Source organism: Eriocheir sinensis, chromosome 13 (assembly GCF_024679095.1).
Source record: "Eriocheir sinensis breed Jianghai 21 chromosome 13, ASM2467909v1, whole genome shotgun sequence".
In the NCBI taxonomy this organism is placed as follows: Eukaryota; Metazoa; Arthropoda; class Malacostraca; order Decapoda; family Varunidae; genus Eriocheir; species Eriocheir sinensis.
The window spans coordinates 12,104,981-12,132,816 of record NC_066521.1 but is presented as its reverse complement, the minus strand read 5'-3'; the positions used below and the strand labels follow the sequence as shown (position 1 = coordinate 12,132,816).

Below are 27,836 nucleotides of genomic sequence, written 5' to 3'. Positions count from 1 at the left end.
GGTTTGGCGGCCACCTCCTGGGCCCGCGCTCACCCAGACACTTCATCCTCCCTACCATGGTGCAGGAACTCTGAGATCTTGAAGCCATTTCCTCCAGTATTTCCTGGGCTTTTATTACCGTGCTATGGATATATGATGGAGTGACTCAAGGTGAAGCTGCAGAAGTGACCATTGCTTGGGTATCCCTGCCAGAAGCATCAGGAGACGGAGGTAAGATGAGGATGCTTGGCCTTCCTGGGTGTCCCAGGACCCGGTTGGGAGGGGAAGAGTTTTGGCGGGTCGTTTTAGTTTTTGCTTTAAGAATGTTTTTCCCTTCTATACCTGCCTTGAATCATGGAAGGTATAGCAGATGAATGATATAGCAAGCAAATCCTGTCTTTATCTTCAAGGTAAAATAATTAAAAGACAAGAAAACTGCCTTATTCCATCAACCGATATGCTACCGATCCACAAAGAGACTCGGGGCTACATCCTTGGGAATATTACTCGTCTTAAATATTGACCAGTGCACGGTTATTCCTCTCGGGCTGTAAGACCATGGCCCAGAAGACCTGTGAGTGATATATGTGAGGTAAATCAAAGATGGCAAGCGTGGTAGAGGCAGGGAGGCAGGTGGGGGGTCAGGCTCGTTGGCGGGCAAACTTGCCGCCCTAACTTGCAAACACCTGGCCACTTCCAGCTTGTATCGGGGGACTTTTAAGGCTGTCACGGGGTCTGCAAGGTCACAAGTTATTAGTTTATGTTCAGCAAACCCTCGTGAAGCTGTAACTGATGGTCCTGAAGTGTGTGTGACTTTGGGGATAGAACAAGAGACCGGTAATTTTCCAGCCCGGCATATGGATGGTGGTAATTATCTTGTTAAATAGTGTTTATTTCACCTTCAGGATGAATAAGAGTTTTCTTGGATAACAGATGGCCAGTAGAGCCTTTGAATATGTGTCATGCAATCTGCCTCATGGTTATGGTCTCTAAAATGAAGCAAGAAAGATGATGGTGTATGATCATATCCCAAGGGATTGCCTACTACAAGTTCTAAGCAGTTCTGTGATAACCACTCTTAATGGGAACATTAGTGCACTGGAAGGCTGACATGTTAGAGAAGGCACATGGGGAGTGGGAAATAACAAGCCATTTTGCATTCTTAGATATTAAGTCTAGAATCAGAATTTTGGATGCCTTTATCCAATATTTGATGACCATCTTCATCCTCTTGCATTGCACCCCATGGCTGAAAGAAATGCTGAGATTGGTTTGATAACTAGTTAATTTTCTATCAACTACATTAGTGCCACATGGTCATCTTTTGTGGCACTTCCAACGCAATAACACCCACTTATTCATTCCAAAGTTTGTCTACGAAGTCCCATGGCAGGTCCTGCAATACACCTACTTAATTTATTGCTCATCCCCAGATCCTACCCCAATTTTTTTTTTTTTTTTTTTTCATGTCATACTGATACACCTTTTTCAGATCACTTATTCTCTACTAATTGTGTTTTCCTGTCAGGCCCTGTAAGCAGTAGATCTTCACGCCAGCACACCACCACAAAGCCCCATGTCTCAGGTCCAGCGAAGGTAAGTTGAGGCATACTGTTTCTTGTGTCGAGTAGGTGAATAAGAGGAGTAATTTGTCACTATCCTTGTTTAGTGTAAATACCTTGAAACTTTTTATGAATGGGCTGTGTAAATGTGGACAGGTGAAGTTAAGGTATGCCCACCCCTGTTAGTGTTAATCCTATAAGTGCCTCAAGGATGCACCAGATATATGTTAGAAGTTGGGTGATGTAACCACTCCTGTAGATGCTGGGATGTCTTCAGTACTTGAGAAAGAGATGCATCGACTATTGTAATTAGCATGCCTGGCTTTAGGATGGTCTTGGATGTGTGTAAAATGATGGGTAAAGAGTATCCACTCTGTGTTGGTGTAGGTGCTCTAAATGCTCCTTGAGGCAAATAGGTGTAGTATGTGTTGTGTTAGGGGGATGCATGTGTTCACCAATCTTGATATGGACAAGTTGGGAGCCCAGTATTTTTTTTCTTTTTTTTCTGGTATTGTGGATCACTACACTGATTTATACTAACATTCAGTAAAAAGTGAATATCTCAGGACCATTGTGAATGTTTGGCAAAATATATTGTATGTGCTATTTCACTATTTGGAAAAGCCCAAGGTCAGATATTTTAGTTGTTTCAAAATGATTGAAAATAAGTAAGTTATTCTACTTATGTAAAGATTGTTTTCCATTGGTTTATTGCCTAATTCATGCACAACAGCTAATGTGCATGTGGGCCTCAAAGTTGTATGATCCTGCTTAGCTCTTTGTTTAACATGGAAAGATGTTTAAAAGCACACTGATTATAATATTTACTGCTGGCAGCACTTTGGTATAGTGCACTGGAGTGACAGGTCTGAGTTGCTCCATGTTGTAGTGATAGCCAAGGCTCCGACACTTCTCATGGATGGCTCAGTGAGTTGCTCCATGTTGTAGTGTTACCCAAGGCTCCAACACTTCTCATGGGTGGCTCAGTGAGTTGCTTCATGTTGGAGTGGTAGCCAAGGCTACAACACTTCTCTTGGGTGGCTCAGTGAGTTGCTCCATGTTGGAGTGATAGCCAAGGTTCTAACACTTCTCTTGGGTGCTTCAATGAGTTGCTCCATGTTGGAGTGATAGCCAAGGCTACAACACTTCTCTTGGGTGGATCAGTGAGTTGCTCCATGTTGGAGTGATAGCCAAGGCTACAACACTTCTCTTGGGTGGATCAGTGAGTTGCTCCATGTTGGAGTGATAGCCAAGGCTACAACACTTCTCTTGGGTGGTTCAATGAGTTGCTCCATGTTGTAGTGATAGCCAAGGTTCTAACACTTCTCTTGGGTGGTTCAATGAGTTGCTCCATGTTGTAGTGATAGCCAAGGTTCTAACACTTCTCTTGGGTGGCTCAGTGAGTTGCTCCATGTTGGAGTGATAGTCAAGGCTACAACACTTCTCTTGGGTGGTTCAATGAGTTGCTCCATGTTGTAGTGATAGCCAAGGCTACAACACTTCTCTTGGGTGGATCAGTGAGTTGCTCCATGTTGTAGTGATAGCCAAGGTTCTAACACTTCTCTTGGGTGGATCAGTGAGTTGCTCCATGTTGTAGTGATAGCCAAGGTTCTAACACTTCTCTTGGGTGGTTCAATGAGTTGCTCCATGTTGTAGTGATAGCCAAGGTTCTAACACTTCTCTTGGGTGGCTCAGTGAGTTGCTCCATGTTGGAGTGATAGCCAAGGCTACAACACTTCTCTTGGGTGGTTCAATGAGTTGCTCCATGTTGTAGTGATAGCCAAGGTTCTAACACTTCTCTTGGGTGGCTCAGTGAGTTGCTCCATGTTGGAGTGATAGCCAAGGCTACAACACTTCTCTTGGGTGGATCAGTGAGTTGCTCCATGTTGGAGTGATAGCCAAGGTTCTAACATTTCTCTTGGGTGGTTCAATGAGTTGCTCCATGTTGTAGTGATAGCCAAGGATATAACACTTCTCTTGGGTGGATCAGTGAGATGCTCCATGTTGGAGTGATAGCCAAGGTTCTAACACTTCTCTTGGGTGGTTCAATGAGTTGCTCCATGTTGTAGTGATAGCCAAGGTTCTAACACTTCTCTTGGGTGGATCAGTGAGTTGCTCCATGTTGTAGTGATAGCCAAGGTTCTAACACTTCTCTTGGGTGGCTCAGTGAGTTGCTCCATGTTGGAGTGATAGTCAAGGCTACAACACTTCTCTTGGGTGGTTCAATGAGTTGCTCCATGTTGGAGTGATAGCCAAGGCTACAACACTTCTCTTGGGTGGATCAGTGAGTTGCTCCATGTTGGAGTGATAGCCAAGGCTACAACACTTCTCTTGGGTGGATCAGTGAGTTGCTCCATGTTGGAGTGATAGCCAAGGTTCTAAAACTTCTCTTGGGTGGTTCAGTGAGTTGCTCCATGTTGGAGTGATAGCCAAGGCTACAACACTTCTCTTGGGTGGATCAGTGAGTTGCTCCATGTTGGAGTGATGGCCAAGGTTCTAAAACTTCTCTTGGGTGGATCAGTGAGTTGCTCCATGTTGGAGTGATAGCCAAGGCTACAACACTTCTCTTGGGTGGATCAGTGAGTTGCTCCATGTTGGAGTGATAGCCAAGGCTACAACACTTCTCTTGGGTGGATCAGTGAGTTGCTCCATGTTGTAGTATTAGCCAAGACTCCAACACTTCTCATGGGTGGCTCATTGAGTTGCTCCATGTTGGAGTGATAGCCAAGGTTCTAACACTTCTCTTGGGTGGCTCAATGAGTTGCTCCATGTTGTAGTATTACCCAAGGCTCCAACACTTCTCATGGGTGGTTCAGTGAGTTGCTCCATGTTGTAGTGACAGCCAAGGCTCCAACACTTCTCATGGGTGGCTCACTAAGTTGCTTCATTTTGTAGTATTAGCCAAGCCTCCAACACTTCTCTTGGGTGGCTCAATGAGTTGCTTCATGTTGTAGTATTACCCAAGGCTCCAACACATCTCATGGGTGTCTCAGTGAGTTGCTTCATGTTGTAGTGTTACCCAAGGCTCCAACACATCTCATGGGTGGCTCAGTGATTTGCTTCATGTTGTAGTATTAGCCAAGGCTCCAACACTTCTCTTGGGTGGCTCAGTGAGTTGCTTCATGTTGTAGCCTAGTGATAGCCAAGACTCCAACACTTCTCTTGGGTGGCTCAGTGAGTTGCTTCATGTTTTAGTGTTACCCAAGACTCAAACACTTCTCATGGGTGGATCAATGAGGTGCTTCATGTTGTAGTGATAGCCAAGGCTCCAACACATCTCATGTGTGGCTCAGTGAGTTGTTTCATGTTGTAGTGATAGCCAAGACTCCAACACTTCTCTTGGGTGGATCAATGAGTTGCTTCATGTTGCAGTGATAGCCAAGGCTTCAACACTTCTCATGGGTAGCTCATCTGCTGTACATAATGAAGATTGAAGAATAATCATATTAGTATGTTACAGATGTGAGTGGTCCACACATGCATAGCTTTTTTTAACAAATGTCTGCTTACCATGTTTGTTCTGCAATTAAATAACCTTTCCCTGTATTATGTTAGTGGTTACTACCGAAAGCCTTCTCATCCTGTATGGTGGATGTAGCCTTTTCAAATAGTAAACTCCCCTCCAGTAGTGCTGAATCATGGATAGTATAGCCTAAGAGATATATATGAGTGAAGATAAAGAAATACATGTGTTAAATTTTCAGGTTGAAAAATGGTTCCCTTACCTCAAGAACAAAGCCAGCAATTCTAAGAAGCAGAAAAAGAAAGCAGTCAGAGAATGAAGATGATCGTCAAGTGAAACATCCTCGGGTGGATCCATCAGACATGGTGAGTCCATTATTGTTGTTCTGAAAAGGAATATTGACTTACTGCTTGGGTGCTGTTTATAATCTTTGGAGAATATTCCTGGCAGCTGACAGTTTCCTTGACACAATGCTTTGCCTCACCTCACAGCCAGAGCCCCTGGGAGATGTCACCTCCAGTCTCAATGTTGACAAGGAGCGATCATCAACCTCTGAGGGGGCTGTCCCTGAAAACTGGTTAAAGTATGTCTCATTTATTCTGTGTCCAGTTGTGTAAAGCATATGATCAGTTTAGATTAAATAAATGAACATATATTTTTTTTTCTCCCATGCTGAGCTGAGGAGCAGATATTGTAAGCAAAGTTCATGTTTTTACTTACCTTATGATGTAATGTAAATTCTCTTGTTATATGAATAATATGAGTTGTATTTTAATGCAGCAAAAGTGTCAATTCTTGATACTGTATTAGGTAAAATAAACTTTTTTTAAATTGCACAATTCTGAGACATTTCTCATGTAGTCCTTCATAGTTAGCCTCTTAGTTTCTGTGCAGAAAAGAAATCACTAATGCATGATTATTGACTTAAACAGGTTCCGAGTGTTGACATGCATACCAATGCCTCAGTTAACTCGAAAACTGCCTCTACCAAAGTTGGGATGGGCTGACCAGGGGCAGGTGTGGGCACTCATGTGCAGAAAAGACAAGATGTACCCACGCTGCCCCAATTACCTCTCCAAACACCCCTCCCTCCAGGCACGCATGAGAGCCATCCTCTTAGACTGGCTAACTGAGGTGACTGACCATTTATCAGTGATTAACAGTTCAATGGGTAGCTTATTTTTTGGTGGCTTATGTTTGAATAATCATCTAATATTCTTGAGAGTATTAGACTTTTTAATTAAAATAAAAGTAAAGTTTTATTAATCTACCTCTCCTTTGTCATCATTTCAGGGATTTAACTGTATTAGGATAGCACCAGTTTTCCCATTAAGATGAAAGTGTTTATATATTGTTCCTCACCCTGTAACAAGGCTCTTCTCTCGACAGGTCTGTGAAGTATTTAATTTCCACCGGGAGTCCTATTACTTGGCTACTGATTACATTGACCGCTACTTGGCCTGCACGGAGGATGTACCGAAGCAACAACTCCAACTTATAGGTGAGTGTGAATGCAGCTATTTACAATACCACTGAGACATGCATGAAATTTTTTGAATAAGAATAAATAAAGTTTCATGATACTTCAAGGCTACTAGATGAATGGGAGGAGCTTGGTTATACATAAGTTCTGAAACATTCTCTGTCTAATGCAATTTTACATCTTATAATAATAATAATAGTAAAAAAAAGCTGGACATGAACATGAGAGGAAAATCTTCATATGCTCTATAAGTTCCTAAAAAACTAAGTGTTAAAGCATAGATGTGCATTTTGCAGCTCCAAATAAATTTCCTATTATATTATGATTGAACTTTTCCAGGTATAACATGTTTATTCATCTCTGCAAAGATAGAAGAGATTTACCCAAGAAATTTATCCGAGTTTGCCTATGTAACTGATGGAGCTTGCTTGGAAAATGAAATCTTGGAGAAGGAACTAGTCATATTAAAGGTAAGTGTGTCACCGACTCTGGAGAGGCAGAGCATCTTTATACTTTCATGGGTAGCATCCAGTCTTTTCTTGATACTCTTTAAATTAGTTGAAAAGTATTCTTGATACTCTTTAAATTAGTTGAAAAGTATGTGTGCCAGTGGTTATCTGTCAATACTGCTTTGCTCATGGCAGTGAAGTTGAGGGATTACTTAACCCGCAAACAGCTGTACGCCTCTCAGGCGGCTTCTTCGGGTACAAGCTGTACGCCTCTCAGGCGGCTTCTTTGGGTACAAGCTGTACGCTTCTTGGAAGCGTGATATTTACATTGCTTCTATAAATTTTCTGAGCCTTGTACACCCTCGAATCTTTTTTTTCCTAGTTAGCATAGCGTCTCATGTTTCATTTTTCATCTTACTCATGCAGATCCTGTCATTAGTTTGTCATCTGTCAGAGTGATAAAGACATTTGTATGGGAAGCCTATTGAGTCACTGAATTTACGCTCCTACTCACTGTCTCTTCTCTGTTACATTTTAAATATAGTTATAAACACAATGACATCAAAGTTCAGGCATAAAAAGAAGCAGAAGATAAAAAAAAATAACAATTTGTAAGGAATTAAGAAAGAGTGGGAAGGGAGGTGTTCTGTACGTTGATAACACTGAGTCACACGCTGCTCAGCCCAGCCACCCGCAGTCGCTCACCGTCACTCATGGGAGACAGTGAGGCAAGCACTGCACATACGAGTTTACATGACATGTATTATTATTGTTGATAACACTGAGTCACACGCTGCTCAGCCCAGCCACCCGCAGTCGCTCACCGTCACTCATGGGAGACAGTGAGGCAAGCACTGCACACACGAGTTTACATGACATGTATTACCACTCTGCCACTTGTTGCTGGCATTGACAATGCTGCTGTTTCCATGGCAACGACTCCCCCCATCCATCCCACCCTATCCCCTTCCCCTCCCTTCCTCACTGACAGAGGAGCTTCCATTCGCTCCAAATTACAACTTTGGAAAGCAATTCTACAAAAACAAAGAGACTACACCTTTATTTTGCAAGTAGATGCCGTGTCATCTTCCTAAGACACTGGAATGTTTTCTTTATCGATACTGTAATCACGACCTGTTTTTAAATATTGCCGCACCACAAGAATAGCTCGCCACAGCCCAGTAGCAGTTTACGATTATTGCACTGGTATCCTGTGACATGTTTGGTGCAAATGTGAGAACCTAGCTCTTACTTTTAATTTTAAGTTTATGCATACACACCATTTATTTATTTATTTAATGTGTTTTCCTACTTTGAATCTTACAGAAACTGAACTGGGACTTGTCACCCATCACATCCAACAACTGGCTCAGCACCTACATCCAGCTGGCACATGACCTGGCTCAGCCAGATGCCATGGAGGGGAAGGAGGACGATGACCACGGTTTTGTCTTCCCTCGGTACTCTCCACTAACCTTCGTGCAGGTGCGTGTGGCTGGTGGATATGACTGTTTAACAGGTACTCTAGGTAGCTATGAATTGAACTACTGTTTCCTTTTGCAAGCATTCCAGATACATATTTGTATATTGTTACATTGCCTCAGTTTTAGAATATCTATAAATTTGTAGCAGAAAAGTGTTTGAAATTAACTAAGCATTATCTGATGCCCTCCATTCCCCTTCTTTCCTCATTGTTTTTTGATGAGTAGACAGGTTATTGTTGCTTTAAGACTTGTGGCCACACTGCTGTTTGATTACAGAATATTGATATTTGGAATTTTGTAGATAGTTGAAGAGTGTAAATTTATATATTTTTTTGTTACCTTCATGTTCTGGAAGAGTAGTCCATTTATACTCTCAACCATTTTAGAACATAAGAATGTAAGGAGTCTGCAAGAGGCTGGTTGGCCTATACAAGGTAGCTTCTGTAATCCTAACCCCACCGTACCTCACTGTCCATGACTTTATCCAACCTCTTTTTGAATGTATCTTTGGTATTGGCACCCACAACATGGCTGCTAAGCCTGTTCCATTCATCCACCACTCTATTGATCAACCAATTCTTGCCTTCATCTTTGTTGAATCTGAATTTATCTAACTTAAAACCATTGCTACATGTCCTACTTGGTTCTTTTACAACCAAAACCCTATTGACATCCCCTTTATTGAAGCCCTTCATCCATTTATAGACTTCGATCAGGTCTCCTCGCAACCTTCACCTTTCTAGAGAGTGTAGATTTAAATGCTTCAGTCTGTCCTCATGAGACAAGTTTCTTACCCCCTGAATCATCTGTCATCCTCCTCTGTACTGATTCTAACATCTTGATATTCATTCTATAGTAGGGTGATCAGAACCGAACCACATAATCGAGATGATGTCTAACTAGTGCTAAGTAAAGTTTGAGGATGACTTCAGTGCTCCTTGAGATGAAACCCAGTACCCTGTTTGCACGATTTTTAGCCTAAATGCATTGAGGTCAGCGCTCACTAAGACTCCCAAGTCTCTCAAATCTAGACCTGCTTAGAGGAGTGTCATTTGAGGAGTAATTGTGAGAGGGGTTATTCCTACCTATACTCAGAATACTACACTTCCCGACATTGAATTCCATCTGCCACTTCCCCGCCCACTCACATAGTCTGTCAAGCTCATCCCTGAGAATGCTAGCGTCCTGGTCTGATGGGATTACTCTACCGATCTTGGTATCATCTGTGAACTTACTGACATCACTACTAATTCTTGTGTCCAAATCATTGATATAAATAATAAAAAGCAGTGATCCCAGCACCGACCCCTGTGGGACTCCACTCGTAACACTGCCCTATTCAGACTTTTTACCATTGATTTGCACTCTGCTTCCTACCACTTAGCCAAGCCCTAATCCAGTTCAAAACTTTCCCATCTATGCTGTGAGTCTTGATATATAGTTGATATTTTATTGGAGGAACGCATTGTCTAAGGCACGCTCTTTTTCTGTTACAGGTGGCAAGATTACTGGACCTTTGTACCCTAGAAATTTCCAGCCTCTCCTTCACCTCCAGTATGATAGCAGCCACGGCCATGTGTCACATCATGACACCTCAGTTGGCCACCAGTGTATCCGGCTACTCTTTAGAGGACCTAAAGGAGTGCTATGACTGGATGGCAGCCTTTGCTATCACCGTCCATGAGATGGGACCAGTACAGCTGAAGACATTCAATAAAGTGGCACAAGATGACATGCACAACATACAGACACATTCTGTGGATTTGGAAACGCTGGTTCGTGAAACGTCTCCACATGTCATATTACCTTCTACTGCCTGAAAGATTTTTCTCAATTTTTTTTTAACTGTACAGAATAGTAAATTTGTTTGATGGTTAATTATTGTAGACAGTAATTTGTTAAGTGGCAACATTGTCATGATTGTAATCAGTGATACCATATTGTATCTTGCTAAGACAGTAGGTTTTAGCAAGTGTTACAGGCATTTTAGGAGCCATGTCAGCTCATTTAAGAAAGGGAATACAGATGTGCATTCATGGTTTACATATCTTGGATAAATGTTTTTTCTCCCAAAGCTAGTTTGCAGATGATAATGGGGTGATGACTTTAATGGTATTGTTTAAACTGTAGAGTGACTGAATTATTCTTAAGAGTTTCATATGTGCAACAGCATTTTCTGCAAGTAATTTATGTAAAAATATGCTGAAACTAATATTTATTTCTAATCCAGGAGCGGGCACAAGTCAGACTGACTCAGATACGGTCATCATCGTCTCGGAAGAGCCCTGAGGTGTCGGAGGTTCCTGTAGCAATGCTAACGCCCCCAAAGACAGATGAGAAGGCAAGGATGGTCGTTGAGTATTCTGGCTAATAGTTTGGGGCTGGGGAAGTAGTAGATTAGGCATTGTTTTGCATCACATCTTGGTCACCCAAGACAAGGCCTCTTGATTACTTCCTGAGATGAGTTAGTCCTCTTAGTGAGTCATGGTGACAAAGGTTAAATGATTTGCTGTTCCAGTGGCCATTATTTTACATATCAGGCATGTCTGGCCATGCTTATTCATACATATCAGAGGCATTTTAAGCTGCTAATAGAGGCAATATAACATGAAAATGTAAAAAAACTTTGTATATTCGCTTTATTGTTAATTTGCATGCCGTGCAGCGATAGTTGAGTAAGTTTGTATGCTGGTGAACAGCTACAAACCCTGAGTGCACGCCATTATGCCTCCCTCTGGGTAATAGTGTACCCGAGGGGGGAGTGGTCCTGACTTTTATGTCCGTTTTACTACATACTGTTTACTGATAATTTGGTAATTTATTAATTGTCAGACTTTCTTGTCGAAGCTGATGGTTTTAGTTACATTTAACTTATATTGTACATAACTACATATCTGTATGTAGAAAAGTTACATCCAATAACATTAGTTGAAGTACGAAGGTAAGGGATGTTATGATTGCGCAATGCGCCCATCATAGGCTGTGTAAATATCATAGAAGTTGCCTTAAAAACAATCTAGTCTTTTTTTGTAAAGGTATCACAGTTATATTGTTTTAGCGCCAAGTGCAATGGTGTTCTGTAGGGAGATGGGGAAATTACATTTTAGCAGGACACTGCCATTTTTACCTGTTTAAGGAAAATTTTCTTACTTCAAGGAGGAACTCTTTGACAATTTTGTGTCTGAGATTTGAATCTAAGTGTGTGAAAGGAATGAAAGGGAGAATCAGTGGAAGTTAACTATGTTAACCACTTGATTGCAGTGTGGTGGAGAGACTGTTGAATCTCCAGCCATACAAGATAAACACAAATTACAAAGTTGTTGTGCCAACAAGTCTGCCATAATGGCATAAATGACATTTTACTTTTTTACAGGTACAGGGGCATTGTTATTATAATATATAAACTTGCTCTTTTCATATGAAAAAAATGCAGGTTATTTCTGACTTTTTGCTTGATAATTGTTGTGGAATTTCATTATTGAAAGGACTCTTGTTTGGTTTTAGCATTGATTTACTATGTGTCCATATCCAGTTACAGTTTTACACTTGAAATGAGGGTAGCAAAGTGTTTGTGAATAATACTTTGTAATTTCTGCAATTTTGAAACTACAAAAATAAATAAAAACTATTTTTATGTAAATTAACCTCTAATTCAGTACCCTCTTTAATGTTAAAATTGGAGATGACTTTAATGATGTTACAGCTTGCATAAAAAAAATAGCTTTGCCAAGATTTTATTTATTGGAGAAAGGACACTTCAAAATCTGCTCTCACAATGGGAAGTTAATATCTTGTGTAGTCAGGGGTTGGTAGTGTGTCTTGTAGTATCATTATTGGTGATATAATTTCTATAAGCAAGGAGTGTGATAATAAAGTAGTTTTTGTATTTGTCTTGGGCAAAGATATGTATTTGGGTAGGGAGGAGAGGCAGACCCTCAACCACAACTTGTTACATATGAAACCTGCTTATTTTGGCCACCTTTCATAACACAGTCAAGTGAAATATTTTTAATCCTCATGTATGGGAAATACTTGAGATATTTCTAGGAAATTTAATATAATTAGTGAAGTTTGTGGTACTTGATTTGTTGATTAAGAGAAGCATCCAATTGAAAGTTAAGAAAACAGATATTGGGGAGAAAACTTAAAATGCCTTGGGGTGTGACCAAAGTTTAATAGCCAAATGTGCATGATTTGCAGAGAAGTGTGTTCCCTTCCCACACTTTTTTTTTTTTCCATCATTGCCATAACAATATTCATAAGTTATGGTATTAATTTGCACCAAAGTTTCTTGCATTAGTACATAGCCAGTAAGTCACCAGCACCTGACAGTGGAGTAACCTCAAGTGAGGATGAAGCAGCGGTGTGGGTCCACCACTTATTGCGAGAGGGAGCAAGTGTTTGTCAGTCTCTTGTACCTCACTTTCACATTGAGCTATGAACTGTTTGTATCCAACACCCTGTCTCATCAGGGGAACTTCACCCAAGGGAATGACCACTGTAGAAGAGGTTTAAATTTTCCCTCTTCCAGCACTCCCTCAGCACATTTTTTCCTTGCCATCCAACTCCATTATTTGTCATTCGTTGATCCATTTCCGTGATGGTCCTCTTCGTATACCGTTTCCCTTTCACATCAATGCAAGCTTTAGCATGAAATTGATTGTGCACTACTCGCATCCAATCGGTCATCTTGAGGTCATCACACCTGAGCAATTTATTTTAGTTTGAACAGTGTTGTTGGATGAAGATGATGTAGTTTTGCTTTGATTCATAAGCAGAGGAAAAAAGAGATCATGGGTTCATCCATATCAAAATTGCTCAACAAAATAGTTTTGTTGCTGCTCAAAGCTGGATGTGGACTTTGTGAAATCCTGTATCTTCTATTTCATTTGCCACTTGCTGCCACGTCTTTTCTATAACATCCTTATTGAAGTATTCATTCTAAGTGTAGTTGTTGTCATGGTTATTTTTCTATTTCTTGTACAAATTTAATATTCCTGGCTAGCTTGTCACATGCCCTTGCTGCAGCAGCCATCCCCCTTTTGCCTGGAGGCACAGAACACTTCCCTCAGCAAGTCCACAATGCAACTGATCGCCACACAACCATCATAGCCAGTTGCACGCTGATCAGTTGCACCCAACCACAGTTTCAGTTGCTTCAATGTGAGAGGCTCATAAGAAACCAATGTCAGTCGCAGTGCAACTTGTTACAGCATTGCAAGCATCTGGTTTCATACAATTGGTTGTGTCAGTATGTGAGCTACCTTACACTTGCTTTACAAAGTCATCTTCATATACTGTAGTTGTGCTGAGCTAGTCTGTAACAGCCTAGGCCAAGCCGATCAGCCCTAAGACTTCTTGATGAGACCCACCGTTGACTTGCACTACACTACCAAGGTATGTGAAATTTTCTAAGAGACCAATGTCCTTGCCACATGCATGAACAGACTACTGTTTCCATGCACCTGCACCTTGGTCTTGCCCCATGAGATCTGGAGTACCAAAGAATTTGTCTCTTCATGCAGTGTCTTGAGAGCCATCATCAGAATCTCCAATGACTCCATGAGGATTACTGCATCATCGGCAAACACAATATCAGTGACCTTGATATTGCTAACAGATGCTCCACAATGACTTTGGTAGACAACTCTGTTTATACCTAGTCCATGGAACTGTTGAAAAGTGATGGGTCTAGGACACAGCCCTGCTCCACTCCCGTGTTCACAGAGAGGAAGCTGGACACTTCTCTGCCACACTTTACAGCACTCTCAGTCGTTAATTACATAAATTCAATCACATCCTCCATCTTTTCTACAACCACTCTTATGCTATTGCGGGCCACATATCAATTTGCATTACAAGATATCATGATTGCAAATGGATCAAGGTCTGCAAATGGTAAGGAGAGAAAAAGGTAAAACCAGATGCAATTCCACTAGTGAAAGCTGCACGCATTCTCTTGAAGAAATCAAAGTCTAAGGCACGAGAATGCTGTACCCTCTTTTTCACATGAGCAGCGCTTTGCTGGGCTGTTACTGTGCCCCATTACAAAGGTAGATGGGAACTAGGAGCTGTAGAAACCATAAGAGTTTAAGAAAAAAATGAGATGGCTTAACATTATGTATATTTTTCAATACAGTAAGTAGATGAGGACGACATCATTGCATTTTTTGCATGATTTATATTTTCCCCTTGATGCCCTTCAAATGGAGAAATTAGTGAGTCATTGGTCATTTTGATAACTCCGAAGTGATCTCTCTTGCCACCATCTCCTATGCTGTGCACCCCCAGCATAAGGCTCATTGCCCACCCAACCCCATAAGGGAAAATAAGGACATTAAATTAAGAAAAGAATAACATGAAGCAAATGCAACCTTTAAAAACTCTGTATCTCATAATGAGGTTATACCACCAATTGATCACTGGTCATAATTGCCCACTAAAACCATGGGGTATCACTGGAATGACTACGTGTTAAATTGGCATTTACTTCATGATACTGAATCAAGACCTATTAATTACGTAGTCTATGAACAGTAACAGAACAGAAATTGACCCTGCCACCAGGTTGTTATTTGTAAGAGACAACCTTGAGTGGAGGCAGCCAAGGGGACGCCCACAAAGTTTGTAGCTGGAGCAAGTCAGTGGATCCTATCATGAGGTACTCAGGATAGGTAAGTGTCCTGCATGGAGGTCAGAGTTGGAGTCATCAGGTGGGGGAGGCATTCCCCCCCCTCCCCCTGGTGTATGCCTCTTTTGATTGATTGATTGATTGGAGTCCTTACCATTCAAACTCAAGCCTTCCAAATGACAAGTTTGATTTTTATTGATAATTATTGATGAAAAGAGATAAGTTTAATACTTATTTATTGAAAACTAAAAAGTACACCGGGTATTCGGTATATGTGAGTTCGAAATATGTGAATTCGCTCATATGCGACTAACCTAAATATGCCAAGTATTCGTTTTATGCGAGAAAAATTCACTGTTATGCGAGTAGCAGTGCTGGTGTGACTGGTTGGTGAGGTATGGTGGTCAACTCGCGCTAGAGGGCGGTGGGTGCAAATGTTTTCCCTCACTTTCCTTGCCTTTAATTAACCTTTTCCTCCCTCTGAACCTTAACTTTATCCTCAGGTAGCTAATTATCTACTTCAATCGTAGACTTTGGGTGTGTCTCCCCGGAAGCAGTCAGTAGCTCTAGGCTGTCAGACTCGGAGAAGCAAAACCTGAATGGGGTACATATAACTTCAAGTATAATATCCATGTCCTTATCTCCCTTCAGTAAGATTCAAAATACATATGAATATACAGTACGTGATATAGTTGAAAAAACATGCACATTTTAACTTAACGTTCGAGATTCCAGTATGTATTTTCATATTATATTTTACAGTTTATCTGTACTAATGTGCTTTACTGTTGCTTTAGTGCTTTATTATTGTGAAACGTCGCCAGAATAGATAGTTAGAAGGTTCGAAAACGGGTCGTGGAACATAACCCCTTATAATTAATAGGATGATAGGTTCGATATATGCAAATTCACATTATGCGAGCTTTTTGCAGAACGTAACCCTCGCATATAATGAATACCTGGGGTACTCAGCTAGCAGGTTGAATTCTTTCCTTTACATATATAACAAAAATCCAAAACCAATAACCAGATATTTTACACTAGGATACCATCTTATTGAAAAAAAATGTGAAGAAAACTTTCAAATAGGAGGCATTTTACGTCGGAGAAGGAAAGTATTCAAATTGAGTGTGTAAAGAATATGTGAGTAAGTATCTTCTATCCGTAATGACTTCATTATCAAGGAAAAAGAGGAATTAAATAAAGTATAAGAAAATAGGCCTAAAACTGGACACTCCATAAATGCCTCTTCCTCAACTGCCAAACACTACAACACTGCTCTCCTTAGTTTACAGACAACATGATACTTCATCTTGGGGCTCCTAGCAGTAGTCCTCGTCACTGTAGTCTTCGTCAATCTTCTCATCACCCATGAATGTGTGCTTGAGCCATTCAAGAGACCCTTTCTTAAACTTAGTCTTGGCAGGAGTGTGTTTAGCTTTATCCTTTTCATTACTGGAAGACATATTGGTGTTCTGGTCTGCTTTGTGCTCTGCTTGTTTCTGGATCAGCTTCTGTGTTGCAGAAGTCTCAAAGACATTCACATTACTTTCATGCGCTAATTTTGCTATGAAGGCCCCATCCATGTGGTACTGGTGGCAGTATATTCTTTGAGTGTATCCCATGTCCTCGTGAAAGCTGTTGGGGGATTAAGTGTTAATGGCCTCAAAACTCCTTAAAGAAATTCTTATAAAATGTTTAGAAATGCCTGAAAGGGAATCAAGGAGACCTTGTGCTTTTTACTATTAAAGAGTTTAAAATACCATGAATCTGTAAGAATGTTTTGATACAAATGAAAAAGCAAGAATAAAAATATTTCCATTAAGAAAGTGTGCAGCAGTAGTTGCATGGTAATTGCATCAAATCATAACAACACTATTGGTAGATGTAGTAGTAGTAACCAGCATAATTTGAAGTACATATAAACATGTAAATGAAGTTTCATGTAAACAATACATGCCATATGAATATATTTATGTTCAAGGTTTCTCGTGTCAAACACAAATCTGTCTTTATATTAAATTCAGAAAAGATGCCATATTGCTACAGGCTATCATTACCTGTTACTTACAAATGATGAAACATACTCAGACTGAATAAGAATTGAAAGAAGGCCAGCAAGAATGCTGAAATAGCTGCTGAAGAGAGGAAATGGTTTCTAGAGACAACCTATATAGTTTAGACAATTGTCTTTTTTAAGAGTTCCATCTCTAACCATTTTTCAAATTTTTATTTTCATCTTACACGTCTCACTCTTGGGGAGCAGTGCTTTTTCCCCTTGACTGCCTTCTCTGGTGTAAAAAAGAGTAGGCATCATTTTATGACAAAAGGTGTATAAGTGGAGAGAGCAGACTTACATTTGTGATTTATAATGCAGGACTCCAGGATGGCCAATGTCTAGGCTAGTGGGCACCAGTCTGAACTGTGGTCTGTTTTCCAATAGATGTTGCACTACTGCTTCATTCTCCTCAACCTGTTGAAAACTCATATGTACAACTAAATTAAATGAGGAAAAAATGTGGTATATTACAGTACATCTCACTAAACTACATCAATAGCATCAAGATGACTTGTGGCTCACCAGGGTTGAGCATGTTGTGTAAACCAAATAGGAATTCTGGAGTGTGTCTTTCTTGACACAGTCTGCTCCATTAAGTAGTAGCTGTTTTTGCTGCATTGATATGTAGTTGAGTTCCTTGGCTGTCTGACACACCCTTGCTCCGGGAGCCAGGCGCACTATCCCTACGCCTGAGCTCGGGGCATCCACCAGCACCCTGTGGAAGGTGCTTCTTTGCTGCTGTGGAGTATGCGTTTGATTGTTTAGGTACCAGAGAAAGATGGAGCAGGAAAGGAATGGAGAATGGAAGGGGAAATTGTACGAAGAGGAACAAATCTGGACTTAATTAGTTGCCTTGTGAGAGATTTGTAAGGAATGCATTATTATTCAACACTTTTTTGAACAAAGGCAGAGTGGAGTGTCAAAGCCTGAAATTATGATTTTCAAATGCTTAGTAAAAAGAGGCAGGCCATTCCCCAGCTTTAACCCTCTTTGATATAGGACCTGCCTCCTTGCAGTTGCTTCTGACAACATAACTGAGGTAACCCAGATGTCACACTGGCCCTGTGTCCCTGGTAAAGATCGAGTTATTTTCTGCCACAAGCTAAAGGGCCAGTGTGACAGAGATGAGTGCTTAGGTCATATTTTGCCATGGCATATGCCCCCAACTTTACTTCATAACACAGTAAAATATAGACATTTATTCTAACTTCCCATCTTAGGGATAATATTAAAAATAAAAACAATGGAAAATACTAAAGACCAGTGCTTCCAATGAGTCAACCTAATAATGGTTTTGAGGGAGGGTCAGTGTGTTGCATCACCTTGGCCAGGAGTGACGGCTCAATGTTGGTGATGACACAGTTTCTAACATCATGACGCTCGTTGGACTCCATCATTGCCTCCACCTCTTGTGCCTGTAAAGTGTTTGCTACAATCCTTCCGGAGTTCATCTGCATAGCCGCTGTGGGAGATTTAAATGGTATTTGTGTTACACAGACTGATTCAAGCTCTATTACCTGCATAGTCTGTGAATACTAACCCACTATACGGGCATGTGGCTCACTACCCAGAATCCAACCCTACTCAACGCTTTGTTTCTGTAAGAGACAATCCTGAGTGGAGGAGGCCAAGGGTACTCCCACAGAGTTTGTATCTTGAGCAAGTCGATAGATCCTGCCATGAGATACTTAAGATGGGAAGGGGGCATTCATTGAGATTTGCCCGGAGGAACCTCCTAGGTTGGCGTCATAGGGTGGCATAAGCCCCAGTTAATTTACTGATTAAAATGAAATCAGCCTGTGCCACTAATGGCCAACCACTAGGCCCTTAAAGGTAACCTACAAGTGCTATTGTCAGCACATGAAAAAACAACTAGGATCAGACTTTAAAACTGACTCCCCACCACACTCTTGTTTTTGCTTGTTATTAGTTTTGCATTTCTTACTTTTTCACTTTTGATTTCCCAGCTACAAACCCTACAACATCCCTCATGCCATGCCTCTCAAATTTGACCTCTTAAGCTACTAATTTGATACACGACCTTTCCCAAAACTGTAATCATTTATGAGAAATACATGTAGAGCTGTCAGTTCCTTTCTAAATGGTTATGTCAGTACACACCAGATCACAGACCTACCTATATGTGGTGTCTTGCCTGAGTTGGTGGCACACAGCTCCAGCACATCCTCTCCGTCCTTGGCTGCCAACACCATCAGCAACAGAGAACTTATGCTCCCCTGAAATATAAACAGAGCCATTCCTTCATCCATGCCTCTAATTCCTATCATCACCATCATCATCTACTGTCTTTCTGTGTATCCACCTTTAGCTTTGACATCCTTTTCCTTCAATGATATTATGTCTACTTTGCTAATCTTGTTGATGTTACAGAAGCAAGCACAAAAGACACTCATGTGATGTAAGCTTCCATACATAACAGGAACATCTTCTTCAATTTTCAGTCTTCCCTGTTCATGCACTCCCTTTTTGCATCAGTCACACTCCCCCTCTCACTTCTCTTCTTATGTATTCCTCAGTCATTATAACTCACCTTCCTGACAGTCTCCTTGCCACCCTGCAGCTCACCATTTGATTCCCTTACACCCTCTTCACAATATCACGCCCTACATTTATATATCATGTTCAAACCACTTCAATGATTTATACTTTACCCATTCCACCACTTCACACTACTCTTCTACACTCACACGCATGCCACATCTTACTTCTCTCCTTCTCTTCTTATTCCTTCACTTCATCTTGTTAAAACACTTCCTCATTTAACTCATTTTAGTGCATAGTCTTGGCTGCTATGACCCATGCTTTAGAGGTTTACGCCAATGTTGGGAGAACTTACCGTATTCTTTTGACCTGTACCAGTTTGTATTGCTTTGTAGGTCTTCCTCTGCTTGAGCCTCTCTCCTGCTATTCACACACACTGCTTTTCAATGGCATTACACCTCCAAAAGTAAACAAGCATCCCTCTCCTGTACTATATCTCAATCCTCTCTTTGCCTCCATGCTGACACTTCTACCTTTTATGATTCTCTTGATTAGCCCTCTGACCTGCCATCCCTTCACTGCCATCACATCTCCTTCCATTATCTCATACTTAGATAGCACTAATCACCTGATTTCCTTGGTTTTCTGAGGACGTATAACCTGCCATCCCTTCCTTGCCTCTCCACTTTTCCCTTCTGTTATCCCATACTTAGATAAAACTGTTCTGATTTCCCTGGTTTCCTGGGGTTCTCTGACCTGCCATTTCTTCACTGCCTCATCACTTCTTCCATTGTCCTATACTTAGATAAAACTCCCTGTCCCTGGTGTCATGAGTCAAGTAGGTTAGGGTTGGTCACAGGCTGGAGGAACAAAACAATCTACCCCAATATCTACCAGTATCTGAGGCATTTCTGTGGTATTCTGAGTCAAGTAGGTTGGGGTTAGTAACAGGCTGGAAGAACACAACAGAGCACCCCAGTATCTAGCAGTATTTGAGGCATTTCCGTGGTTTTCTTAGTCAAGTAGGTTAGAGTTACTAACAGGGTGGAAGAACACAACAGAGCACCCCAATATCTAGCAGTATCTGAGGCATTTAAGAAAACAAGTGGTCCATTAAAGGATGTGAAGGGTTTAGTGAGGCTGACTTACATGTGCACTGTAGAACAAGGACAGCCTCTCCAGTGTGTTGGGTGGAGCATTCAAGCCTGTGCCCTTGTTTCTGAGGTGCTCAGGATGCTCCTCACTCTTCTTGAGGGGAATAGTTATTTCCTGCCACTGCCTCTCCCTCTGCAAAAGTACATGACATCATATCTCAACTGAAGTGTATAAATATCACGGTTTCCCTTCCTTCAAGAATAATGCGATGTTTTGTGTAATTCAGCGGCTCATCTTGTAACTAGAAGAGACATAGAATCATAGAATTAATGTGCCATATATACTTATGTAAGTCAGTCCCATGAAAAGTCAACCCCCCTAACTGAGGGATAAATTTAACTATAGTAGTGGTAGTAATAATAGTAGTACTATAGTAGAAATAGTAGCACATAGCTGTAGTAGTGAGGGTAAGCCTCCACAGCAGGACAGGGAATGTGTCTAGTGCTGGAGTGAGGTAGGGGATTGCTTGCCATCTCTTGCTTTCAGCTGCAGCCGCTGGATGGCTCCAGCAATAAGAAGGCAGAGTGTGTAAGTCCTTCCTGCTGGTACACAACCTCTTCCTTGTCGAGACCTAAAGAGTGCCTCCTTGTGGACCCCTTGGTAACTGGCACCTTACAGCCCCAGGCTAAATATCTTGAGAATCATATGTGGACATACCCTGCCACTTCACCAATCCAACCTGGGCAGGTGGGACTCATAGCCATGGTAGGCAATCCACCTAGGTCCTGATTTGAAGACTAGGGTTGCCTGTCAGGAAGGACACTCGAGGCAGAAAAAATCCCGCTCCAAACCAAGATGAACAACGATATCTTCATTGACCCATCCAACCCCATAAGGGAAAATAAGGATGTTAAATGAAGAAGAAAAAGAAAAAGTAGTAGTAGTAGTAGTAAAAGCAGCATTAGTAGTAGTAACCTTCTAGAAAAGTAGCATCCATGTAAAAGTTAATCCTCTTAAAGGCCTTAAAAAGATGGTTCAAATTATTTCATAGCGTGAACCATAACATTGAGGCTGTGTACAAGCATGGCCTCAGGGAATAGTGAAGCACGTATGTTGCATTTTCTAGCGAGGCAAGTGTGGCAGTGTTCCTGTTAAGCCCACATAACATCCACTTCTGAGCTACATTGAAGCTGTTAATATCTATTTTTCAAACCCCTGCCTTTTCTTTATGCTGTGGTTTGTGATTGGTTAGTGAAACAAATTTTTTTATTACAGACTGTTCTTGTTGCCTGTTCATGGTATTATTATTGGGAATATGGATCTTAATATTTCTCTTGACAATCACAGTACTGTTAAGATTGCAGAACTTTTTTTATTACAGACTGTTCTTGTTGCCTGTTCATGGTTTTATAATTAAGGATATGGATCTTTTAATATTTCTCTTGACATTCATAGTACAGTTAAGATTGTGGAACTTAAGGTAGTGTTGATAACCACAGAATAATGGCATATTAAGCTTCATTCTATTTTGGTTGACTTTTAAAAAGACAGAAATTGATTAGAGGGATTAGATCATTCCCTTAATAATCAGTCTGTAGGGGGTTGGAACAAGACAGAGGAAGTACCTGCATGGAGCACTGTCCCTCGGCTAACAAGTTCCTGATGAGGGGACACGGGTCATTGGGGTCTCCCGCGGCCAGCATGGTGATGTTGGACCAGCGTGGGAGCCAGGCATTCACATCGCCTTCCACCAGCTCCTCCCACACTCTCTTGGGGCTGGTCTGTAAGCATATAGAATGTTGTAGTATAAAACAGTGGTTTATCTAATCCACTACTGTATTTGTTCCTGGTGCTTGGCATTTTCTTAACTTTGCACAAAACAGGTTGTCTAATATTCATGCACCTTATGAGGTGAATGAAGACCTTTGCAGTATAACCAAAACTGCAGTATTTTTCATGTATTTATCATTATTTTAGGCTTAGCATGCCTATGGAAACTGGTGCAGAGTTGCATAAGAGGTTCGTGTAATGTTTCTTAGCTCTGCATGGCAACAAAGATGTCTCGTATATTACCACAGATAGTTGTGTGTCTCAGTGCTCTTACTGATGAAGTGGTTAATGTGGTAAGGACTTTATGGGAATTGAATTGACAGTGAAGGCAGGCCATGAAGCCTATGCAGTGGTGGTGTAGGAAATCAATTTTAACATGGTTACCTGAGAATAAGACCCAGATAGATGACTGTAAAATCACTGTCATATTTCAAAGATCTGTATGGCACCTTAAGTGTGTTTATCCGGAGGAAGGTGACTGGCGGCATGAAGGCAATGGCCTCAAAAGTGCGTGCTGCTTCCTGCCTGCTCATCACCTGGGTCATGCAGCCCAGCATATCCAGGCTCAGCCCACTCTCCTCTGACAGCTCCTTGAGGGTCTTTTGAGGCCTGGGACAACCAAGGGAAGCAATGTAAATGGGTATGCAGAAGTATCCCCTTGAATGAACTGGCTCCTGAATTGAATATTACAGAAAAAAATTGAAGCAGTTAAGGTATGCAAAGAGGTTCTTGTGCAGATAGATGGGCCATCCCCTACATCTATTCCAGGATTTAAAGAAAGCCATGTAGTCTACAGGACATTCATTGCTGTGGTGCATCAAGTTACACACAATATTTATGAAGATTAGAAGAGATAGATGTCAATGGAGAGAGTTTTAATTCTTGAGGGAAATTACTGTATCCTACATCCTCTCTTCTTTCAGACAAAGGGTTATTATGGAGTGTCAAGTTGGGACAGCCTGCTCCTCACCCTTCATTGTGAGGCCCTGGCAGGTACAGGCTGCAGCCAAGGGGTGAGGCAGGTTTGGTGAAGGGCTTGTCAAGGAGGGAACCAAAGTCTTGAATGAGGTCATCCAGTTTATCAATTTCAAACTGCATCTTTCTCTTGAAGAGGTACCATTCTGTAAAGAAAAAAAAAGTTCATGGTCTATACTTGGCTTTTTCTTCCACTTAGATGTAATTGCAAAAACAGTACTTTACTGTTTAATATAGCAATATTAAAGGATGTTAGAAATCCTTATTGCAACAAGGATGGTTACTAATTGAAAATAAAAGAAAACTGTAAGTTAAACAGTAGGTTTAGCTAATATATCAGATTCCATGAGCTGGTCAGCTTTATTTCAGTATACAACACATTTGCACCTGAGCATAATAATGATTAACAATGGCAAAAATAATGAGTAGGCCTAGTAATGTAAATCTTTAACTATGTGCTTAGCTTGTAATAATAGTGATAATAATAATAATAATAATAATAATAATAATAATAATAATAATAATAACAATAAAAGTAATAATAATGATAATAATAGTAATAGTAATGATAATAATAGTGATAATAATGATAATAACAATAAGGAAAAGGAAAGGAACACGCAAAAGAGGAATATCAAAAGGGAAATTGAAAGTCTAGCTATAATTGTACTAGTAATACTGTATTAGCAATCAGCAAAAGGATATAGGCTGTCATCTATCGTACTATTTTCTTTATAATAGTATAGATAAATAGAAAGGTAGATAGATAGATATAACAATTAACTAATCAAAACATACCAGCAAACTCTGTAATTATATATAGAGTACCCTAACATGCACAAATAATTAACTGAAGATCATACATGGGCTTTTTAATTTTCATCAATTTTTTTCCCTTGAGCTGCTTTTGTTAGTGTAAAAATAATACTAATCCTACCCTAATCCTATACTATCCTATCCTAATCCTATCCCAATCCTACCCACCTCTCTTGGTCCTGAGTGCCTTGTAGTGGAGGACCTGCTGGCCGGAGACATCCCGTGTGACCCCAGCCCTCCTGTGACCCCAGGCGACCCCTGACCTGACCTTGGGCTGGGATTGGAACCACTGACCTCCTCTTCGACCTTGACCTTGTAGGAATGACCTCGACTGACCTCTTGATCTGTACTGGGGCATTCTGCTGCACTCAAGGTGACCTGTGACCTGAAGATTGCTTCACATTCACAGGGTAAAATGAGTAAGCCAGGTTTATTATTTTTTTTTATGTTCCTTTTCCCTTTTTTTTCTTGACCTATTTACATTGATTTATTTACTTTATTTATTGTCTTATTTGATTTATTTCCTTATCTATTTATTTACTCATTTATTTTCACTTCTCTTTCTCTTTTTCGTTCTTTACCTATTAGGCTATATCAATTTCTTTATTTACTTATTTTCTGTATACTACTCTAGTTATTTATAGTATTTCCTTACCTATATAATTATTTGCTCGCATATTTTCACTTCTTTGGATATTTACAAGTCATTTATACACAATCATGCAATCGGAAGCAATATTTTGGTTTAAAGTGTTAATGATGCCGCTAAACGTAATCACCAAAGCGACGTTAGCAAAGAAGCATTACCGTTTTATGACCTTAACGAGACATGACCAGCGTGATCTACGACCATGGCAATAAATGTCCGCCCGGTGGCTACACACATGACGCAACTAGAAAAAAATGTCAGGGTGAGGTGGAATTTGTCACTGTACACGGAATTTTTTTCTTAGGAAATGAAGGAAACATCTACTATCGCACTCAACCTTTGTTCTTTCTCTCTCTTTCTTTTTCTGTTGGAGGGCACAGTACAATGCTTTCTTTTTCCCTCTCTTTCTTCTTTTCTCTCCCCTCCATGGACACACGTTTTCTCTCCCTTTCTTCTTTTTCTCTCCATGGGCACACACATTCTCTCCATTTCTTTTTCTCTCCATGGGCACACATTTTCTCTCCCTTTCTTTTTCTCTCCATGGGCACACATATTCTCTCCCTTTCTTTTTCTCTCCATGGGCACACATATTCTCTCCCTTTCTTTTTCTCTCCATGGGCACACATTTTCTCTCCCTTTCTTCTTCTCTCCATGGGCACATATATTCTCTCCCTTTCTTTTTCTCTCCATGGGCACACATTTTCTCTCCCTGTCTTTTTCTCTCCATGGGCACACATATTCTCTCCCTTTCTTTTTCTCTCCATGGGCACACATATTCTCTCCCTTTCTTCTTTTTCTCTCCTTGGGCACACATTTTCTCTACCTTTCTTCTTTTTCTCTCCATGGGCAAACATTTTCTCTCCCTTTCTTTTTTTCTCTCTCCATGGGCACACATTTTCTCTCCCTTTCTTCTTTTCTCTCCTCTCCATGGGCACACGTTTTCTCTCCCTTTCTTCTTTTTCTCTCCATGGGCACACATTTTCTCTATCTTTCTTCTTTTTCTCTCCATGGGCACACATTTTCTCTCTCATTCTTCTTCTTTTTGGTACAGCATTTCTACGACTTAAAAAGAACATTGGTTAAAGGAATTCCACGTAATAATAATAATGATAATAATAATAATGATAACAACAATAATAATAATAATAATAATAATAATAATAATAATAATAATAATAATAATAATAATAATTAAGCACCATTACATGCAGTCAGATAAAAAGTGTCATGTTATTTTTGCTGGGGTGGAATATTTCGCCGTTTACGGAGTTATATACGTAAGATAAAATGAAAGGGGTCTATAGCAGCGTGACGATTTGAAAGAAAAAAACATTCAATTGATCTTCAACTGAAAACTTTGCGGGCTTTTTCGTTTCCTCTTTTGCGACCTTGAGTTGCCTCCTTATCTATATAAAAAAGTAAAATATATGAAGCGCTTCCAAGGCGTGTCCAAGCATCACCAAAGTAGATAAGAAAATTAATAAACAAGGGGAACAAATAGTATTCCTTAATTCGTTCATATCTCCTCCTTCCTACGATTTCAACGCTTTCGAAAGTAATGAATTAAAGGACAAAAGAGAAAAGGAAAGAAAATGCGGCAGTAGGTGTCTAAAAATAATCAGCAACACACTTGAGGAGCGAGAGTTCTAATAGAGCCCCCGCCATTCACACACACACACACACACTCGAAATGTTACTGGACTCTATAATGGATATGGGGATAATATGTAGGCTACATGATTCTCTAATTGCGCAACACTGTCCAGAGTACGCCGAGTCAACCCCACTTCCAATTAGTTTCCATATACGGCTCTGCGTCCATCGTCATTACCTGTGTAGCCTATAGAAATGCCGTGCACTCAGTCAGGCGCAAACAGGTATTGTGAGGTAATCGCGATAATGTATTCAGTGGCTAGGAACAGTGATGGGTCAGGAGAGAAAGAGAGGAGGAAAAAAAAGTAAAAAATAAAGGGAAGCGTTTGTGGAGAAGGGTGGAAAGGCGGAAATAATTAAAGGATATAAAGGAAGGAAGACCAAGAAGAGAGAGACCTAGGAAGCTATACAAAGAAAAGGAAGAGGAAGGGTAGAAACAAAGAAGAAACATGTGGAAGCATATATAAAGGAAAGGAAATCAAAGAAAGGGACTTAAAACGATACAAAGAAGAAGAGGAATAGGAAGAAGGCTGAAAACAAAAAGACAAATAATTAAAGGGTATCTAGAGGAAGAAAGACCAAGAGGAGAAAGACTTGAGAAGCGATTAAAAGAAGAAGGATAAGGCTGAAAACAAGGAGAGAATGATTAAGGAATATAAAGGAGGGAAAACCAAGAAGAAAGTGACCTTGGAAACGATACAATAAAGAAGAGAAAGAAGAAAGAGAAGCCTGAAAAGAAAAAAAATACAAATAATCAAAGGAATATTAAGGAAGGAAAACCAGAGGGAGAGAGACTTAGAAGCGATACAAAGGAGAAAGCTGGAAACAAAGAGATAAAGGAAGGAAGTTAAAATAAGGAGAAGAGAGACATAACAAGCAATAAAAAAAGGAGGAGGAGGAGGAGGAAACAAAGAGAGAGATACTTAAGGGATATGAAGAAAGGAAAAACAAGAGGAAGAATGATGGAGACAGACAAACAAATGAAGGGATACGAAGAAAGGAAGACCAAGAAGACAGACCTAAGGACCAATAAGAAGGATAAGGTCTAGACGTTCAGCTGGGTGGCTTACGCAATGGCTGTGCTTGAAGTGGCCCGACCCGCCCCATTACGCAAGCGGCCCCTGTCACCCCGCGCCGCCGCCTCTTAGCATGGAGATTGTTTTCCTTAAAAGCAATTTGTCCCTCCGTGAGTCTGGCGAGTCCATC

At 40.6% G+C, this 27,836-nt stretch overlaps 2 protein-coding genes across 5 annotated transcripts; one reads left to right on the top strand and one right to left on the bottom strand.

The window, feature by feature from the left end:
- On the top strand, nt 1-14,687 carry LOC126997988 (G1/S-specific cyclin-E-like). 2 transcript variants are annotated; one of them, XM_050859259.1, is made up of 10 exons: nt 1-210; nt 1,508-1,575; nt 5,246-5,369; nt 5,496-5,587; nt 5,937-6,138; nt 6,394-6,505; nt 6,827-6,957; nt 8,263-8,421; nt 9,917-10,195; nt 10,651-14,687. In XM_050859259.1, exons 2-10 carry the CDS (start codon nt 1,556-1,558, stop codon nt 10,789-10,791), a joined length of 1,260 nt encoding a protein of 419 aa, XP_050715216.1. In that variant the 5' UTR covers nt 1-210; nt 1,508-1,555; the 3' UTR covers nt 10,792-14,687. The 2 variants fall into 2 exon arrangements, with proteins under 2 accessions (XP_050715216.1, XP_050715217.1); XM_050859260.1 differs by lacking the exon at nt 1-210 and adding an exon at nt 678-846.
- LOC126997987 (26S rRNA (cytosine-C(5))-methyltransferase nsun-1-like) lies at nt 14,679-27,836 on the bottom strand. 3 transcript variants are annotated; one of them, XM_050859256.1, is made up of 11 exons: nt 27,701-27,836; nt 24,497-24,723; nt 23,508-23,658; nt 22,987-23,146; nt 22,333-22,488; nt 20,762-20,899; nt 19,248-19,347; nt 18,433-18,572; nt 17,633-17,848; nt 17,409-17,524; nt 14,679-16,689 (listed from the first exon to the last, which is right to left on the bottom strand). In XM_050859256.1, exons 2-11 carry the CDS (start codon nt 24,684-24,686, stop codon nt 16,374-16,376), a joined length of 1,683 nt encoding a protein of 560 aa, XP_050715213.1. In that variant the 5' UTR covers nt 24,687-24,723; nt 27,701-27,836; the 3' UTR covers nt 14,679-16,373. The 3 variants fall into 3 exon arrangements, with proteins under 3 accessions (XP_050715213.1, XP_050715215.1, XP_050715214.1); XM_050859258.1 differs by having other exon boundaries at nt 17,633-17,845; XM_050859257.1 differs by having other exon boundaries at nt 24,497-24,713; nt 27,701-27,728.

Excerpts from the sequence above, each read along its gene's own strand:
- LOC126997988 (XM_050859259.1), top strand. The coding sequence starts at position 1,556 with ATGTCTCAGGTCCAGCGAAG. Across the intron at positions 1,576-5,245 it reads ATGTCTCAGGTCCAGCGAAG|GTTGAAAAATGGTTCCCTTA; the intron begins GTAAGTTGAGGC and ends TTAAATTTTCAG. Across the intron at positions 6,506-6,826 it reads GCAACAACTCCAACTTATAG|GTATAACATGTTTATTCATC; the intron begins GTGAGTGTGAAT and ends GAACTTTTCCAG.
- LOC126997987 (XM_050859256.1), bottom strand. The coding sequence starts at position 24,686 with ATGCCCCAGTACAGATCAAGAGGTCAGTCGAGGTCATTCCTACAAGGT. Across the intron at positions 17,849-18,432 it reads AGCCGTCACTCCTGGCCAAG|CAGCAAAGAAGCACCTTCCA; the intron begins GTGATGCAACAC and ends CATACTCCACAG. Across the intron at positions 17,525-17,632 it reads ACACAACATGCTCAACCCTG|GTTGAGGAGAATGAAGCAGT; the intron begins GTGAGCCACAAG and ends AGTTTTCAACAG.